A 19,062-nucleotide genomic window follows, 5' to 3' on the forward strand; every position below is an offset into this window, starting at 1 on the left:
AAAACTGCAAAGTTCAAGGAAGAGCCTAAGTTTAGCCAGAAGACCTTGCAATCAGACGCAGAAGTGTGTGAGCCGGCAGGAGGTGGATGCTATCCGTTTGCTCCACCGGGTGCTGCACAAGAAGGAAATCCCTTTTACACACGGACACCGCGTTCCCTCGCCCCGCGCCCACTCCCGGCACACACTTACTTTCGTCCGGCCATTGATCTTGTAGTTGCCCAGCTTCCCGTTACAGTGGCGGATCAGGTCGTCCATGCTGCTCATGAGCAGCCCGATGGTTTCGCAGCCGGGCTCCTTGCCCTCGATCCAGGTGATCTTATCGCCTCGGATGTCCTTGGACGAGTCGCTCTTCTGGCTGACCAGCTGCCCGTCCGTGAACTTGCCGGTGTCGTGCAGGGCGCGCACCTCGTCGCCGATCTGCTGCCCGGTCTCCTTGCCCAGGAAGTCGTCCACCACGCAGATGCCGTGCTTGTTCATGCAGGGCACGATGTACTCCAGCGCCAGCTTCAGCGCCGGCAGCGGCTTCGTCTGCCCGTTGGGCCGCAGGCCCCCGCCGTGGCTCAGCGCCTCGCCCGGCGCGCTGCTCGGCGGGTACAGGTTCGCCTTCTCCTGGTACAGCGACGAGCGGGCCAGCGGCTCCTCCTTCGCGGGATCCGCCTCAGCGGCGGCCGCCGCCGCCGAGCCCTGGCCGCCGGGCGCCGCGCGAGGCGGGGACGCGGCCACCACGGGGTCGGCCGGCGGCTTGGCCTTCGCCTTCGCCATCGCCGCGTCTCCGGCAGCCCGCGGGCCCGCGGCCTCGGCGACGGCGGCGGCGGCGGCTCTGTCCCGGCGCGGCGCCGCCTTCCTGGCCTCCCTGGCCCCGGCCCCGGCGGCCCTGGGCGGCGGCGCGGGGCCGGGATGCTGGGACTGGCCCGCACCGGGGGCGAGGGCGCCCTCGCCGCCCTGGCACACGAGCTTGTGCTTCTTCCAGTCCTGGCGCTGGTGCTCCTTGCTGCAGTAGAAGGAGCTGCGGCAGCGGCTGCAGCGCAGCAGGTTCTCCATCTTCCCGCACAGCTCGCAGTACTGCCGGTCTCGCTCGCTCGGGCTCGGCCCGCCGGGCCCGCCGCTGTCATTGGCCATGGCGGCGGCGGTGGAGGCGGCGGCCGAGCAGGAGGGGTGGCGGCCGGACGGCCTCGCCTGGGGCCGGGGAGCGGGAGGAGCGGCAAGGGCCGTCACTGCGCCATGCACCCGCCGCCCCTCGCCTCGGGAAGCCAGCGCCCCGCGCCCTCGGCCGGGCCGCTTCCTCGTCCTCCGGTCCCGCCGCGCGGCGCCGGCCGCCGCCTCAACGCCTCATCGCCGCCGAGGGCTGAGGGAGCGCGGCCTGCGCGGCGGACGGCGACCTCCGCTCGGGCACGCAGGCCCGGCGCGCGAGACCCGCCGCCTCGGCCGCCGCCGCCTCAGCGTCCCAGGCGGGCCAGCTCGGCCCGCGGAGCAGCGCAGGGCGTGCGGGCGCCACTCGCTCTGCGCGCTCTGCACGTACACCACGGCCCCGCGGCGACCCGGGCGGGCGGCGCGCGAGGGCTGGGGGCGGGGCAGGGCGAGGGGTGGGCCGAGGGGGCGGTGGCCGCGCGCTCGCGCTCGGGCGCGGGCGGTGCCCGGGCCGCCTCCGCTCTCCCGCACTCGGCCGGCTGGGCCTCGGAGCCCGGTCTGGCGTCCTCGGCGCCCACGCCAACTGCGTCCGAGGCGGGCCCGGGACGCTGCCGCGGCCCGCCCGGGAACGCCGAGGGGCAGGCCCGAGAGCGGCGGAAGGGAGGGGCCGCGCCGTCGCCGCCGGGCCCGCGCCCCGGGCGGTACCGACACCTGCTGGGCAGAGCGCGGCCGCGAGGTCGCCGCGGAGCTGGGCGGCCTTAATATGGCTGCTGTTTGTGCGCGGCCGACTGGGTGTGTTCCAGGCGCGCTCTAGACTACGTTGCAAGGTGGCTGCTGCCACCGTCGTGTTGCATCGGAGGAAACGGAAATTCAGAGGAGTAAAGTAACTTGCCCAAGGTCACGCAGAACTGGGACGGAACCCAGAAACCAGACTCTAGGATTCCAAGGCTCCTTTTTCCATTACGCCAATTCAGCCTGTATTTCAGGAAGGCCCGAAATTGTTAAAAACAAAACTAAGTATTCCTGCGGTCAGTCCAAGCCCCTGTGCCCCGTTTGAGCCAAATTTAAAGGTACTGAAATTCGATGCTTTTTTTTTTTTTTACCATTTTTAAATCCTGTGAAATCTTGCGGAGTTTAAACCCTCGTGAAAAAATGTTTGGCTACCTAGTCGACTAAGTTAATCAAGGCTCATTTCAGGGTCCACATTCAGGCACTTGAGCTCAAACTGCTGGAACTGCTCCTGAGAAGTGGATCTGGCCGGGGCGCGGGGCGGAGGGAGGGCAAATGGGCATTACTGCATTAACGACTTTTAAGTTTAAACAGAAGCATCTCTTATTATTAGAATTTGTGCTATTCTGATGAGTACAATTCTTTCTTTTATAGTACATAAAAACCTTACCAGAAATAAGCCAAGGGTGTTTCTTTCCGCCCTGCCATTTATTTTTGGAATAAAAAGGGCTGTGACTGCGATGTTCACCATCTTTATTGAGCACCTGCTAATGTGGGAAATGCTGTGCTGGGCTTGTGTACCATCTGAATAGACTACAGGTAACTTCAGCAGTCCTTGAGATGTTAGCCTTCCAGATTAACAGCACAAGAGCTGAAATGTGTAAGGTTAAAAGCAGAATAATATAGGTACGTATAAACCACTTTGTAAAATATTTTTTAAAAAACTAGCCTGAATCCAAAAACTCTTCATCAACTACACAGAACTTAAAACTGTCCTTAAATTCTGCCATATAAATAAACAGTACCCTGGGGATCCAATCTGGTGAAAGAGGACAGTAATTCCAATTAGCTTGGCCTTTGGAAGACGGATAAGTTCCGTGCAGGGGGCGGACGTGTAAACAAATAATGACGACCTAGAGCTCAGAGTAAATGCCCTAAGAGAGGGTGAATAGGATGGGATGGGAAAAAAGAAAAAGGAATTGCTAGCCCTGCGCATTGCACTAATCAAGATTTCAAATCGATTAATTTAGAAAGTCTTAAAAATGACTTAAAAAGTTAGCTTTTAAAACGTTTTGACATATGTAAATTATAAAAGTAAAATATAATTTCAATACAAGTGAAATCTGACTTCCTTGGCCTCCTTTTGCTGTAGTAATGATAACTGATTCTTAAGTATTCTCAAGTTTGCTAGGGAACACTAATTCTACAAACACTTGATTCTTCTAAATTTAGTTATTTGTAGATATTAAAAGTAGTCCAGCAATATCTTTAAAAATTACTATTTAGGTCTGCGGCATGCAAAGAAGTGTATTTACATCTCTCTTTGCTTTTTTCATGTATTTTCATTGATATCTACCTAAAAGATTAGATGTCCGTATCAAAACCTTTATTAGCTTTCATTTTGTTCCAATTAAGTATACAAAATCACAAACTTAACATGTGTATCTTGAAAATACTTAATTAGTCAAATGTGACACTTTCAAATTTTTCATGAATAGAACAAATATAAATGTTGTTTCAAATACTTCCAAAGATCTATGATTTCAGAATTTTCACTTATTCAGGTTTAATAACCTGTGAACTCATTCCAAATTAGTGAGGTTTCACCAAACCATCTGCTGATCATGCAATAGCCAGTGAATGACAAGTTCACCAAGGAGATTCTAGAACTCCACCGGCATGTAACTGTTGTCATTTATTCAAATGTTACAGAGAAGATCCACACTGTCATGCAGGAATTTATCTTATAAACACTTACAGGGTACTTACTATTACGTGCCAATCTCTGTTCTAAGCATTTTACAAATATTATCTCATTTAATCTTTACAATCACCATGAGGTGGGTACCATTATTATGTCCATTTATAGAAAATGAAACAAGAGTAAGGCAATGAGATGAGTAGCAGTAGGAGTGTTACCTAATACTTTGGGGAGAACAAAGGCTTGTGTCTCCCAAAGCCAGTAATTAGTACAACTTTTTCCCTGCCCTGAACCTAATGAAGATCAACTGTTCTAAAACCTGAAGGATGAATTCAAGGAAAGGTGCTGTCATCTCCATATCACACCAACTTGGAGGAAAGCTAATTGACCACCTCTTTCACTTTCCTTTGTTCTTCTGGCAATGTTTACTTAAACTATAAAGCAGTAACCACTATGAACTGATGAGAGACTTACAAAAAAATAGAGGCAAAATTGAGATTAAATGCAAAGGACAGAATTAAATGAGGAAATGAATTTAGAAATGAATGTGTCGAGTCTTGAGGAAAGCCCAGTGAACAGGCTTTGCCTTCAAGAGACTAGCCCTATTTCTCCTTTAAAAATGTTTAAAATGCACAAGAGAGCGTCTTTTCTGCTCAGGAAATCACACATCTGATTGTTAACTAATGACCTCTTGTTTCCCCATCTGTGACAATCTTGTTTTAATACATTACAGAGAACAGAAAAATCACAAGTACAACATAGGCATCCCACCAAGATAAACAGGAAGACGATCTTCAAGTTCTGGGAAAAGCAACTAAAAATTTGAGCCATTTTCTAACTATAGTATCGGGACACGCACAAGTAGGTGTCTTGGAAAACAGCACCTGCTCTCTTCTGTACTGGGTGTTCTGCCAGATGCACACATGCGCTGTGCTTCCCCACGTACATCGAACCAGGTTTACTGTCTACCAAGGTGGTTTCCTTGTGAAAATAAAATATTTAAATAGACTTTGTATATATTCAGGAAAATTTATCACCCACTTTATCAGCTTATGATTTAAAACTTACCCACTAATCCAGTTAAAAATTGATCATCTCAAGAAATATAACATGAAACTTGAGAATCATTCCTCATTATAATGATTATTTATTTACATAATGTATATAAATATAATGGGTTAATATAATTACACTATGAGTTGTTTTTTGTTGTCATTGTTGTTGTTAACAAACATTACCTTAATGTCGAACCCACTTTTAATGTAGTCCCAATCAGTAACTTATACCAACCCAGGTTAAAGACAGCTCAATTTTTTCTGTAACTCTTTTTTGTGGGAAAAGGTAAACATACACAAAGATAGAGATAGTAGTATAATCAACCTCAGCCCTGATTAGGTCAATAAGTATCAACTTCAACAATTATCAACATTTTTATATTCTTGTGTCCCCCCATTTTGCCTTTTTTTCTTTTTTCTTTTTTTTTTTGGCTGCAGGATCTTGGTTTCCCAACCAGGGGATTGAACCCGGGCACACGGCAGTGAAAGTGCGGAGTCCTAGCCACTGGACCGCCAGGGAATTCCCTCCATTTTGCCTTTTTTTTTTTTTTTTTTGCCTTTTTTTAAATTTATTTTTTATTGAGTTATAATTGACATATAACATTGTATTCATTTTAGGTGTACAACATAATGACTTGATATATGTATATTTTATGATTACCGTAGGAAGTTTAGTTAACATTCATCACCTCACACAGTCTTTTTTCCTTGTGATGAGAACTTTTAAGATCTTCTCTCTTAGCAACTTTTTAAAAATTAATTTATTTATTTTTGGCTGCATTGGGTCTTCGTTGCTGCGCGTGGGCTTTCTCTAGTTGTGGCGAGCGGGGGCTGCTCTTCGTTGCAGCAGGCAGGCTTTTCATTGCGGTGGCTTCTCTTGTTGTGGAGCACGGGCTCTAGGCGCGCAGGCTTCAGTAGTTGTGGCACGTGTGCTCAGTAGTTGTGGCTCGTGGGCTCTAGAGCGCAGGTTCGGTAGTTGTGGCGCATGGGCTTAGTTGCTCCGCGGCATGTGGGATCTTCCCGGACCAGAGGTTGAACCCGCATCCCCTGCATTGACGGGCGGATTCTTAACCACTGCTCCACCAGGGAAGCCCGTCTCTTAGCAACTTTTAAACCTGCAATACAGTATTGTTAACTATAGTCACTATTCTGTACATTAGGTCTCCCAGACTTACGTATAACTGAAAGTTCGCACCTTTGGACCATTTCACCACCCCGTCTACCCACTGCCTCTGGCAACCACTAATCTATTCTTGGTATCTATGAGTCAGTTCTTATTTTCGTCCTTTAGAAACCACATGTAGGTGTGATCATACAGAATTTGCCTTTCTCTGTCTGACTTATTTCACTCAGCATAATGCCCTTGAGGTTCATCCATGTTGTCGCAAAAGGCAAGATGTACTTCATTTTTGTGAATGAATAATATTCACATATATATATACATATATATGTATACACCACATTTTCTTTATCCATTTATCTATCCATGGTCATTTAGGCTGCTTCCATAACTTGGTAATTTTAAGTAATGTTGCAATGAACGTGGTGGTGCAGATATCTTTTCCACTTAGTGTTTTCATTTTCTTCAGGTAAATGCCCAGAAGTGGAATTGCTGGATCATATGGTAGTTCTATTTTTAATTTTTTGAGGAACCTCCATACTGTTTTTCACAGTGGCTGCACCAATTTATACTCCCATCAACATTGCACAAAGGGTTCTCTTTTGACCATATCCTCACCAACACTTATTTCTTGTCTTTTTGATAATAGCCATTCTAACAGGTGTGAGGTGATATGGTGGTTTTGATTTACATTTCCCTGATGGTTAGTGATGTTGAGTGCCTATTCATGTACCTGTTGACCCTCTGTATGTTTTCTTTGGGAAAATGTCTATTCAGATCCTCTGCCCACTTTTTCATTGAATTGTAATTGTAATACATATAGTATACCAGATATATGATTTGCAAATATTTTCTCCCATTCTCTAGAATGCTTTTTATTTTGCTGATGGCTTCTTTTGCTGTACAGATCGTTTTAGTTTGATGTAGTCCCACGTGTTATTTTGCTTTTGTTGCCTTTGCTTTTGGTGTCAAATCCAAAAAATCATTGCCAAGACAGATGTCAAAGAGCTTCCCCCCTATGTTTTCTTCCAAGAGTCTTACGGTTTCAGGTCTTACGTTCAAGTTTTCAATCCATTTTGAGCTGAGTTTTGGTGTGGTGTAACATAGTGGTCCAGTTTCATTCTTTTGTATGTGACTGTCTAGTTTTCCCAACACCATGTATTGAAGAGACTATCCTCTTCCCATTTTATATTCTTGGCTCCTTTGTCATAAATTAATTGACCATATATGTGTGGATTTATTTCTAGGCTCTCTATTCTGTTCCCTTGATCTGTGTGTCTTTTTTACTTTTCCCCAGTTCAGTAGCATTCTCATTACTTTTGCTTTGAACTCTTTATCAGATAAATTATTTATCTCTGCTTCATTAAGGCTTTTTCAGGGGTTTTTTATTTCTTGTTCTTTTCTTTGAAACATATTTCTCTGTCTTCTCATTCTGTTTAACTTTGTATGAAATTAGGTGAAACAGTTACCTATCTGGTCTTGAAGGTGTGCCCTTGTGTGTGAGTGTCCCTGTGCGGTTTGCACGTGTCCAGTGGCTTTGGTGAAAGAGCTGGATTTGAAGTGAGCAGGGCTGCATATTTCGCAGTGGTGTGCTGGCAGTGTTTGCCACGTAGGAGGTAAGGCTGGGGTTGGAGGGGCTAAAGCCAGAACTACGTGCAAGCCGTGCCTTCTGCTGTGCTCAGTGGTCATCACAGCCCTCTCAGATGTGAGGCCAGGAGCAGGTGCCCTGAGGGAGTTAGGTTTTTCCTGGGGGTGAATGGTAGTCTCCACCTTGATTTGGGATGCGGCTGAGGCCTGAGGGCTTAGGGCTGCACTTCTGTGCTGGTTTCCTTTTTCCCTGGTGTGCAAGCCTTGGTTGGAGGCTGGGTTGGGGCCTGAGGAGTTGCTGCCTCACCACTGGGCTGGCCCCATCCTCTCCCAAGTGTGCACAGGGAAGGGAGCTTTGGAGAACGTGGTCTCTGCCTGGGAGCTAGTTTCACTCCCTCCCAAGTGTGTGCACCAAAACGCATGCTAGCAATGGCTGCCTCAGCCCTGGCCAGAGGCATGGGCGGAGTCTGAGTTGCCTCTGCTCCCTCCAAGAACACACATTCTCATTGGAAGCAGCGACCTCCGCCTTCGTGGGGAGCAATGCCAGAGCGAGAGGGGCTGGGGCAGGAGCCTGGTGTGAGCTGTGCGGCGTGCACTGGGGGGTCCTGGCAGGCAGGCCAGAGCCCCAGGCAGTTTCCAATCTGCTGCCTCCGTGATGTGCGTGTGTTCAGGAGGCTTGGTTTCTTACAGCACTCCGGTAAGCCCCACTGTCTTCCGCTTAGCGGGCTTGCCTTCCTGGTGTCAGACCTCAGGGCTGGGGTGTGGCTCAAACGCCTTGCTCCCCAGGGCAGGGATCCCTGAGCCTGTGATAGCCTCCTCTTCTAGGGGTGTGGGTCCCACACTCCGTGTGGCTCTTTCTTTACAGCGTTGGTTGTAGAAGGGCTGTTCCGGTAGGCCCCGGGTCAATTTCAGTGAGGGTCAGTCTATGTGTAATTGTAGTTTTGATGTTTTCATGAGGGGAGGGGAGCCCAGCGTCCTTCTACTCTGCCGTCTTGATCTCTGCATCTCACTCTTTTTTTTCAACATGTTCAAACATTTTGTTTCAAGCTTCCTTTTTTTTTTTTTTTAAATTAATTAATTTATTTATGGCTGCATTGGGTCTTCGTTGCTGTGCGCGGGTTCTCATTGCGGTGGCTTCTGTTGTTGCGGAGCACGGGCTCTAGGCGCGTGGGCTTCAGTAAGCTGCGGCTCGAAGGCTCTAGGACACAGGCTCAGTAGTTGTGGCGTACGGGCTTAGTTGCTTCGTGGCATGTGGGATCTTCCCGGACCAGGGCTCGAACCCGTGTCTCCTGCATTGGCAGGCGGATTCTTAACCACTGCGCCACCAGGGAAGCCCTCAAGCTTCCTTTTTTTATTTCAAAAATAACATAGATGTTTATTCTATAATTTAGTTTTTAAGAAGCCATTTTATTGACTATTATTAATTCATAAAAAGCTGTACGTGTTTAATGTTTACAAAAGATATCTTTGAATATAAGTATACATAAATGAATATATCACCACAGTCTATGCCATAAAAAATCCATCTCCAGAAGTTTCCTCCTGCCCTAATTATTTATTACTGTTATATTTTGTGATAATAGCACTGAAGATCTACCCTCTTAGCAAATTTTTAATTATACAATACAGCATTGTTGACTACAGTCACTATGCTATACAGTAGATCTCTAGGTCTTATTCATTTTGTATAACTGAAACTTTGTACCCTTTGACTAATACCTCCCTGTTTCCCCCTCCCCTTAACCCCTGGCAACCACCATTCTACTCTGTGCTTCTATGAGTTTAACTATTTTAGATACTTCATATAAGGGATATCATGTAGTATTTGTCCTTCTGTGTCTGGCTTATTTCAGCTGGCATAATGTCCTCCAGGTTCATCCATGTTGTTGCAAAAGGCAGGATTTCCTTCTTTCCTTAAGGCTGAATAATATTCATTGTATGCTTATATCACATTTTCTTTATCCATTCATCCATCCATGCATATTTATTTTCATATCTCAGCTATCGTGACTAAAGCTGCAGTGGACATGGGAGTCCCGATATCTCTTCAAGATTCTGATTTCAATTCTTTTGGATATATACCCAGAAGTGGGATTGCTGGATCTATTTTAATTTTTTTGAGGAACCACCATAATGTTTTCCATAGTGGTAGCACCATTTTTCATTCCCACCAACACTGTACAAGCGTTATAATTTCTCCACATCCTTGACAACACTTGTTATTTTTTGTTTTTGCTTTGTTTTGTTTTTTTATAATATCCATCCTAACAGGTGTGAGGTGATATCTCGTTGTGGTTTTGATTTGCATATCCCTGATGATTAGTGATGTGAGCGCCTTTTCATGTACCTTTTGGTCATTTGTATGTCTTCATTGGAGAAATGTCCTTTCACGTCCTTTGTCCATTTTTTGGGTTGTTTGTTTATTTTGCTGTTGAATTGTAGTTGCAGTAGGTCCTTTATGTAAGGATATTAGCACCTTAGATATATAGTTTGCAAATATTTTCTTCCATTCCATAGGCTGCCTTTTCACTGTTTATGTTTCCTCTGCTGTGCAGAAGCTTTTTAGTGAGATGTAGTGCCACCTGTCTATTTTTGCTTTTGATGCTTATCCTTTATGTGTCATATCCAAGAAATCATTGCCTAAACTAATATTATGACTTTCCCACTATGTTTCCTTCTAGGAACTTTACAGTTTCAGGTCTTACGTTTAAATTTTTAATACATTTTGAGTTGATTTTTGTGTATGGCATAGATAAGGGTCCATCCAATTTCATTCTTTTGAATGTAAATATACAGTTTTTCTAACACCATTTGCCCCATAAAGATAGCATATTCGTGTCGCTCAACCTAATATGTCCCCCACAAAAGTATATTACTAACCATTTATGAATTGGAGTACCTTGTTCACCCTGTCTCCTTTCCTCACAGGAGTTACCTGGATGCTGTGTTTTTAGTTCCCATTCACTTTTTGAGCCCACTGTGATCTGATTTCTATCTCCATCACTACCAAATTGGCAATGATGTTCTAGTTGTTAAATTTAAAAGCCATTTTTATTCCATTCTCAACGTTTTTTTTTCTTTTATGACATTGACATTTTTGAAGAATATGTGTCAGTTGTTTTACAGAATGTTCTTCAGTTTGGATTTGTCTTCCTCGTGATTAGAGCTAGATTCAGATTATACACTCTCTGGCTGAAATACTAAGGAAGTAATGTCGTGTCCTTTTCTGGGTATCACATTTGGAGGTACATGGTGTCCATCTGTCCTTAACTGGTTATATTAATTTTGATCATCTGGTCAAGGTATTGTCTTGTGTCTCTGCTATATAGTTACTGTTCTTCTCTGTGGAATTAATAAGTAATCTGTGGGGAGACACTTTTTAAGACCTCATCAAACTAGATATAACATTCCTTAGCAATTCTTGCCTGGACCAACATAGTGTTTATCCAACTCCACTACTCCCTTCACACTAGTGAGCATTTTACTGAAAGGAAGAGCCTTCCTTTCTTTATTTAATCATCAATATAGACTCATGGATCCTATTTAATTCAGTGGATTATAATCCGTTGCATCCTTATTTATTTTTGTGCTCGAAGTGTCCCAGACATGGATAGTAGGAGTTCCTTCAAGACTTCTGTGTCTTTTTTCCATGCTACATATATTTTGTTTGTTTGTTTGAGCACTTCTGGTTCAACAAGATGTTCCAGGCTCAAATTATACCTTCCCTGCCTCAACCCTGGGATCAGTCATTTATTCAGTGACCCCTGCATCCTTTTAGTGAGTAATGGTATCTGGAAACCAAGATCTAGATTATAAGTGTGCTTATTGCAACTAGGATATCATTGCTTCTAGACCCTTTCAGCCTACAGAGCTAAGTGATCGTGAGTTCATACTGATACCTCCAATTCCAATCCAATACCACAGGGTTCTTCCTTGCCTTCCCCTGTTCTTTATTTGTATCTCCCTTCGTCTGTAGTGTGAACTATGGCTACAGACATTAACACAATTTGCTACAAGTAAAGTAGTTTCATAATTACCACACACATACTGCTACCACTGCTACAAAACAAAAACAAATATTGAGTTCAAGATTGGTCTGAAGTTCTTTTTTTCTCCTAGATTGAGAATATGTAGTCAAAGTACTCTGTTCAAAAGTAATTGATTTAGTTTTCATTTTTATTCCCTTCAGTGCTGTAGTGTTATGAATTTGCAGTCCAGCTAGCGTTGTTTAGTTGTGTTTGCGTTCAGTGTTAGGGCATTCACCCTTCCTCATTGATTTAATTTTTTAGATATGTAAAACATTAACATGATTTCAAAGGGAAACTATTAAAAAAGTTACATTCAGAGAAGTATCTATCCCTATTCCTTCCGTCCATCCACTTCACCTCCTTGCCTCTGTGAGTAACCAGTCTTCTTCTTATTTTCTGGTTTATCCATCCTGTATTTTTCTTTATTGAAATATAATTGACATATAACATCATGTAAGTTTGAGGCATGCAGCTTGTTAATTTGATACATGTATATATTACAATATGATTAGTGTTCCTGATACCTTTATCATGTCACAGAACTTTCTTGTTTATGTTGAGGACAACTAAGATGCAGTCTTAACTTTGAAGTTTATAATACAGTATTGTTGACTATAATCAATCTGTTGTGCATTAGAGCTACAGAACTTATTTATTTGCTAGTTGAAAGTTTGTACCCATAAACATTTCTCCAATTTCCCCAGCCCCAGCCCCTGGAAACCACCATTCTACTCACTGTTTTTACGAGTTCAGCTTTTTTAGATTCCCCATATAAGTGAGATCATACAGTATTTGTCTTTCTCTGTCTGACTTATCTCACTTAGCATAATGCCCTTAAGGTCCATCCATGTTGTTGCAAATGACAGGATTTTTTCCTTTCTCATGTCTGAATTTTCTATATATATATATAACCCACAACTTCTTTATCTATTCATCGGTTGACAAACAGGTTGTTCTCATATCTTGGCTGCTGGGAATAATGCTGCAATGAACATGGGTATGCAGATATCTTTGAGATACTGATTTCAATTCCTTCAAATATATACTCAGAAGTGGGATTGTTGGATCCTATGGTAGTTCAACTTAAATTTTTTGAGAAACTGCCATACTGTTTTCCATAATGGCTGTACCAATTTACATTTCCACCAATAGTGTATAAGGGTTCTCTTTTCTGCACATCCTCGCCAACATTTGTTATCTCATGTCTTTTTGATAAAAGCCATCCTAACAGGTGTGAGGTAATATCTCACTGTGGTTTTGATTTTCATTTCCCTGATGATTAATGATATTGAGCAACTTTTCATATACCTATTGGTCATTTGTATGTCTACTTTGAAAAACCTATTCAGGTCCTTTGCTCAATATATAATTGGGTTGTTCACTTTTTTTGCTATTGAGTTATGTGAATTCTTTACATATTTTGGCTATTAGTTTTATATCATGTATGTGGTTTTTGAATATTTTCTCCCATTCTGTAGATTGCCTTTTCAATTTACTGACTGTTTGCTGTGCAGAAGCTCTTTAGTTTAGTGTAGTCCCACTTGTTTATTTTAGTTTGTGTTGCTTGTGCTTTTGGTGACTTATCCAAGAAATCATTGCCTAGACCCATGCCAAGGATCTTTTCCCCTATGTTTTCTTCTAAAAGTTTTACGGTTTCAGGGCTTACATTTGATTTCAGGTTAATTTTTGTGAGTGGTGAAATATAGGTGTCCAGTTTCATTCTTCTGCATGACAATATCCAGTTTTCCCACCATCATTTATTAAAGAGACTGCCCTTGTCCCATCGTGTGTTCTTGACACCCTTCTCAAAAATTAGTTGACCATATATTTACAGGTTTATTTCTAAACTATATTCTGTTCCACTGTTCTGTGTGTCTGTTTTTATGCCAGGACCATATGGTTTTGATTACTTTAGCTTTGTAATATAGCTTGAAATCAGGTATTGTGATGGCTCCAGTGTTGTTTGTCTTTCTCTAGGTTGCTTCAGCTATTCGGAGTCTTTTGTGGTTCCATGCAAATATTAGAATTGTTTTTTCTATTTTTGTGAAAATATGCCATTGGAGTTTTGATTGGGATTACACTGAATCTGTGGGCCACTTTTGGTAATATGGACATTTTCACCACATTAATTCTTCCAGGAACATGGAATATCTTTCTATTTGTTCGTATCTCCTTCAACCTCTTTCTTCAATGTCTTACAGTTTTTATTGTAAAGGTCTTACACCTCCTTGGTTATATTTATTCCTAAGTATTTTATTGTTTTCAATGCTATTGTAAATGGGATTGCTTTCTTAACTTCTCTTTCAGATAGTCTGTTGTTAGTGCATAGAAATGCAACTGATTTATGTGTGTTGATTTTGCATCCTGCAACTTTACTGAATTAATTTATTAGTTCCAACTATTTTTTGTTGGATCTTTAGGATTTTCTATGTATTAGATCATGTCATCTGTGAACACAGATAATTTAATTTTTCCTTTCTGCTATGGATGCCCTTTATTGTTTTTTTTCCTTGCCTAATTGCTCTGGCTAGGACTTCCAGTACTATGTCAAATAGAAAAGGTGAGAGTGGGCATTCCTGTCTTGTTCCTGACCTTAGAAGAAAGGATTTAAAATTCTCACCATTGCGTATGATGTTAGCTGTGGTCTTGCCATATTGGCCTTTATTATGCTGAGTGTTTTTATTATGAAAGGATGTTGTATTTTGTCAAATGCTTTCTCATCTATTGGGATGGTTATATGACTTTAATATTTCATTTCATTCATACTATTAATGTGGTGTATCACATTTATTGGTTTTCATATGTTGAACCATCCTTGCATCTCAGGGATAAATCCCACTTGCTCATGGTGAATGATCCTTTTAATGTGCTATTAAATTTGATTTGCTAGTATTTTGTTGGGCATTTTTACATCTATCTTCATCAAGGATATAGGTTTGTAATTTTCTTTTCTTGTAGTGTTTTTGTCTGGCTTTGGTGTCAGGGTATTGCTGGCCACATAAGATAAATTTGGAAGTGTTCCCTCCTCTTCAATTTTTTTGGAAGAGTTTGAGAAAGACTGGTGTTAATTCTTCTTTAAATGTTTGGTGGAATTCACCTGTGAAACAATCTGATCCTGAGCTTTTCTTTCTTGGGAGGTTTTTGATTATTGATTCAATCTCCATGCCCCTTAGTTGTCTGTTCAGATTTTCTATTTCTTTATGATTTGGTCTTGGTAGGTTTTCTGTTTCTAGAAATTCATCCATTTCTTCTAGGTTATCGAGTTTGTTGGCATATGTTTATTCATAGTAGTCTCTCATAATTATTTGTATTTCTGTAGTATCAGTTGTAATGTCTCCTATATTTCTTTTTATAAGCAGATTTGTGTATGTTTTCTTATTTCCTCTTCTCTTATACACAAGATAGCATATTGCATGTACTGTTCTGCATTTTACTTATTTTACTTAATATATCCTGGAAACCACCACATATCTTGTCCTAGAGTTCTTCCTCATTTTTATTACAACTTCATGGGTCTCCATCATGTGAATATATCATAGTTTATTTAACCAGACTCCTGTGTTTGAACATTTAGCTTATTTCCTAATATTGATCATTTGTATTTTCTCTCTTTTTCCCCTCTAATCCATCTAGCTAAAAATTTGTCAGTTTTGTGGTTGTTTTTTTTTGAGGTATAATTGATATACAATAGTATATAAGTTTCAGGACTTGTCAGTTTTGTTTCTCTTAGGAAAGCAATTTTGTTTTCATTGATTTTCTTTATTGTTGTCTGTTCTATTGATTTTGGCTATTATGTGAATAATTTCCTTTTTCAATTCACTCTGGATTTAATTTGCTGTCTTTTTCTGTTTGTTAAGGTAGAAACTTGAGTCAATGATTTTAGACCTTTCTTCTTTTCTAAGCACTTTGGACATCTGACTTTTAAAAAACAGGAACAGGATTTACAAATTATTCAAAATGAGCTGCATATGTAATACTGACATGGAGTTATTGAGAAAATACTGGTGTTAGTTGTTTCCAGGTAAAGCAGTCTCTAGTAACATGTCAACCAAGAAAATATATGCAATTGCTAGATAGCCTTAGATATACTACACTTTATACACTTAAAGGTATAAATTCCTCTCTAAACATTACATTAGCTGCAATCCATATGTGTTAATATGTTGTGTTTTTATTTTCATTCAGTAAAATATGTTTTGCAGTAATATCTCTTGTTATTTCTTCTTTGACCTATGGCTTATTTAGAAATGTGTTATTTAATTTTCAGATATATGGAATTTCCAGATGTCTTTCTTCCGTTGAATTCTAATTTAGTCCATTTTGATCGGAGAACATATTCTCTATGACTTCAATCCTCTGTCAATTTTGGAGGCTTATTTTATGACCCAGCCTATGGCTTATTCTGGTGAATGGTCTTTGTATGCTTAAAAAGAATGTATTTTCTGCTGTTGCAGATGTCAGTTAGGTCAAGTTGGTTGATAATGTTCAAATCTTCTGTATTCTTACTTATTTTCTGTGTACTATCAGTTGTTGAGAAAGGATGTTGAAATCTACTATAGTTATGGGTTTTTCTTGTTCTCTCTGTTCTGTGAGGTTTTGCTTTTTTATATTTTAATGCTCTGTTAGATACTCAATTGAAATTGTATGCCTTCTTACTGAATTGATCTTTTTATCATTAGGAAATGTCCCCCTTTATTCCTGCTAATTATACCTTTCCCAAAGCTTGCTTTGATATTAATGAGCACTTTATCTTACAATTAGTGTTTGTATGGTATATTATTTTCATTCTTTTACTTATGTCTCTGTTTTAAGCACATTTCTTGGAGATAGTATATAGTTGGCTCTTGCTTTTATATTCAATCTGATAATCTCTACCATTTAACTGAAATATATAGACTACGGGTCAGCCAACATTTTCCATAAACAACCAGATAGTAAACTGGTCTCTGTCACAGCTACTCACATCTGCTATTGTAATGTGAAAGCAGGTATAGAAAATACATAAACATATGCACATGGCCCTCTTATTTACAGGAGGCTTCTTCTGCTTCTGCTTGTTCTGTTTCTCTTCTTGATTTCCTGCTCTTGCTTCCGCTTCCCCTCCTCCTCTCCCTTCTTTCTCCTTCTCTTCCTTACCCTCTTCTGCCCCTTCACTTTCTCTCTCCTGTTCTTCTTTGGTAGAGTGGTGTTTTTCTGCCATAATTTTCCTTAAGCACAATGAACTTCCATATACTTCTTTAGTACAAGTCTGGCTGGCCAAAAAATAATAATAATAATTCTCCCACCATTTGTTTGCCTGAAAACTCTTTATTTTGCCTTTATTTTGAGAAATATTTTTGGACTTTCCTGGTGGTCCAGTGGTTAAGACTCCATGCTCCCAATGCAGGGGACCCGGGTTCGATCCCTGGTCAGGGAACTAGATCCCACATACCGCAACTAAGACCTGATGCAGCCAAAAATATATATATATATATTAAAAAAAGAAATATATGTTTGCTGGATATAGAACTGTAAATTGAGGGGTTTTCTTCTAGCCAAACATAGTTGTCCTTCCATTGTGCTGTGGCTCTATTGTTTCTGAAAATTGTCTTTGGTATTTATTACCTTTGGTCCACTGCTAACATGTTTTATTTTCTGAATGCTTTTAAACGTTTCTCTTTGTCACTAGTTTTCAGTGATTTGACAGTAACATGACTTGGTGTTGTTTTCTTTGTTGTAATTCTGATTAACTTCATTGAGCTTCCTGGATATGTATGTTTATGGTTTTCATCAAGTCAGAAAACATTCTAACTTTTGTTTCTTCAAATAGTTTTCTGCTTCCACTTTCCTGAGATTCAAATAATACATATATTAGACAACTTAATATTGTCCCATAGATCACTGAAGTGAAGTTCTTTTGTTTTTTCCCCTCAGTCTTTTTGTCCCCTCTGTGCTTTCATTTGAAAGCATTTCTTTTGCTGTATCTTCAGACACACGATCTTTTTTTTTTTTTCAATGTCTAGTCTTCTGATAATCCCATCCAGTGATTTTTTTCATTTTGGTTACATCATCTTTTTCAGGTCTGGAATTTCCATTTGGCCTTTTCTTTCTATATCTTCTATTTCTCCCCTCAGTACATCTGTATTTTTCTTTACATCCTCGAGTGTTTTCATAAAAGGTGTTTTAAAGGATTTGTCTGCTCATAGAAAACAAACTTATGGTTACCAAAGGGGAAAGGGGAGGGGGGATAAATAAGGAGTTTGGGATTACATATACACACTACTATATATAAAATAGTTAACCAACAAGGACCTACTGTATAAATAAATGTTGACCTACTCAATATTTTGTAATAACCTATAAGGGAAAAGACTCTGAAAAGAATATATATATTCTGCTGTACGTCTGGAACTAACACAACATTGTAAATCAACTATACTTCAATAAAATAAATAAATAAATAAAGGATTTCTCTGCTTATTCCACACAGTTTCTGGGTCTGTTGCAATTGGATTAATTTTTCTTTGTTTATGGATTACATTTCTCTGCTTCTTTGCAGGTTTAGTAATTTAAAAAAAAATTCATTGAAGTATAGTTTGTTTACAGTGTTGTGTTAGTTTCTAGTGTACAGTAACTTTTAATTGCATTTTAAACATTGGGAATATTTCATTGTTGATTTTTCTAAGTTATACCTCAGAGTTCATCATAACAGGTCATTTTTCCCATGTATGTGGTGAGCCCTTTCAATATTTATATTAATGTTTTCTCACTTTGGGAAAGTTTTTTTTTTTTTTAAACACTAGTTTTATTCCCTTGTTTCATGTCTTTTCTTCAGAGATTCCAGTTATATGTATGTTGATTTTGTGTGTGTCTGTTTTCCATTCCCATCATATTCTCTCTAATCCCTTTTAAAATATCTTTATCTCAGTTTCATCCCCTTGTTGTTTTACTCACTTTCTTCATTGTTTATTATTAGGTCTTTATTTGAATTCCTTCTTCCTTGGGCACTTTGTAGTCCTTCATTTTTTAGACCTTATGCTTTTTTCTTCAATTACTTTACTGACTTTGATCAATTATTGTTGCATTTCTTACTGTTTTTTGTTTTGTTTTATTTGTGTTTTTGTGGCGGGAGGTCCATATTTCTTCTTAGTGTTTGAATTTATGATTCTAAGTGGTGTTTTACAAAATTATCTTTACATGCTTATTTGAGAATATATAATTCATAGAATTTGTGTCACAGTATACTACTTGGTGGCTGGTTTGGGGGAGAGAGTTTTCATCAGCTAAAAGTATGATTCTTTGTTTTGTTTTTGTGTTCTTATAGTTGCTTTGTATGGAGTTGGTTTAATTTTTTGCTATTCCTGGGCATTTAACACATAATATGAATGCCCAATTCAGCCAGGATATGGACATACAGTTTCTTTTAAATAAATGAGTTTATGGTAGTGTTGGAGAGTGAAAGTGTTGGTGTGTCCTGTTGTTTAGGATCCTTGATTTAACTTTCTCTTTTCCCCT

The 19,062-nt window shown here is 40.7% G+C and overlaps 1 protein-coding gene across 11 annotated transcripts in view; it reads right to left on the bottom strand.

Annotated features, from left to right (window-relative positions):
• The window catches only part of EGLN1 (egl-9 family hypoxia inducible factor 1), a 57,758-nt gene extending 56,611 nt beyond the window's left edge, over window positions 1–1,147 (bottom strand). For all 11 annotated transcript variants that reach the window (XR_016388017.1, XR_016388018.1, XM_089897398.1 and 8 more), the window contains exon 1: window positions 190–1,147. Coding sequence is in view for 9 of the 11 variants with exons in the window: in XM_089897398.1 (XP_089753524.1) it covers window positions 190–1,119 (930 nt within the window). In the remaining 2 variants the exon portion in view is untranslated. The remainder of the gene's footprint in view (window positions 1–189) is intronic.
• Window positions 1,148–19,062: the final 17,915 nt, after the last annotated feature.

This window comes from Delphinapterus leucas, chromosome 16 (assembly GCF_059928025.1).
Source record: "Delphinapterus leucas isolate spDelLeu-1000000601 "Yukka" chromosome 16, BTC_Dleu_Yukka2, whole genome shotgun sequence".
Taxonomy (NCBI): domain Eukaryota; kingdom Metazoa; phylum Chordata; class Mammalia; order Artiodactyla; family Monodontidae; genus Delphinapterus; species Delphinapterus leucas.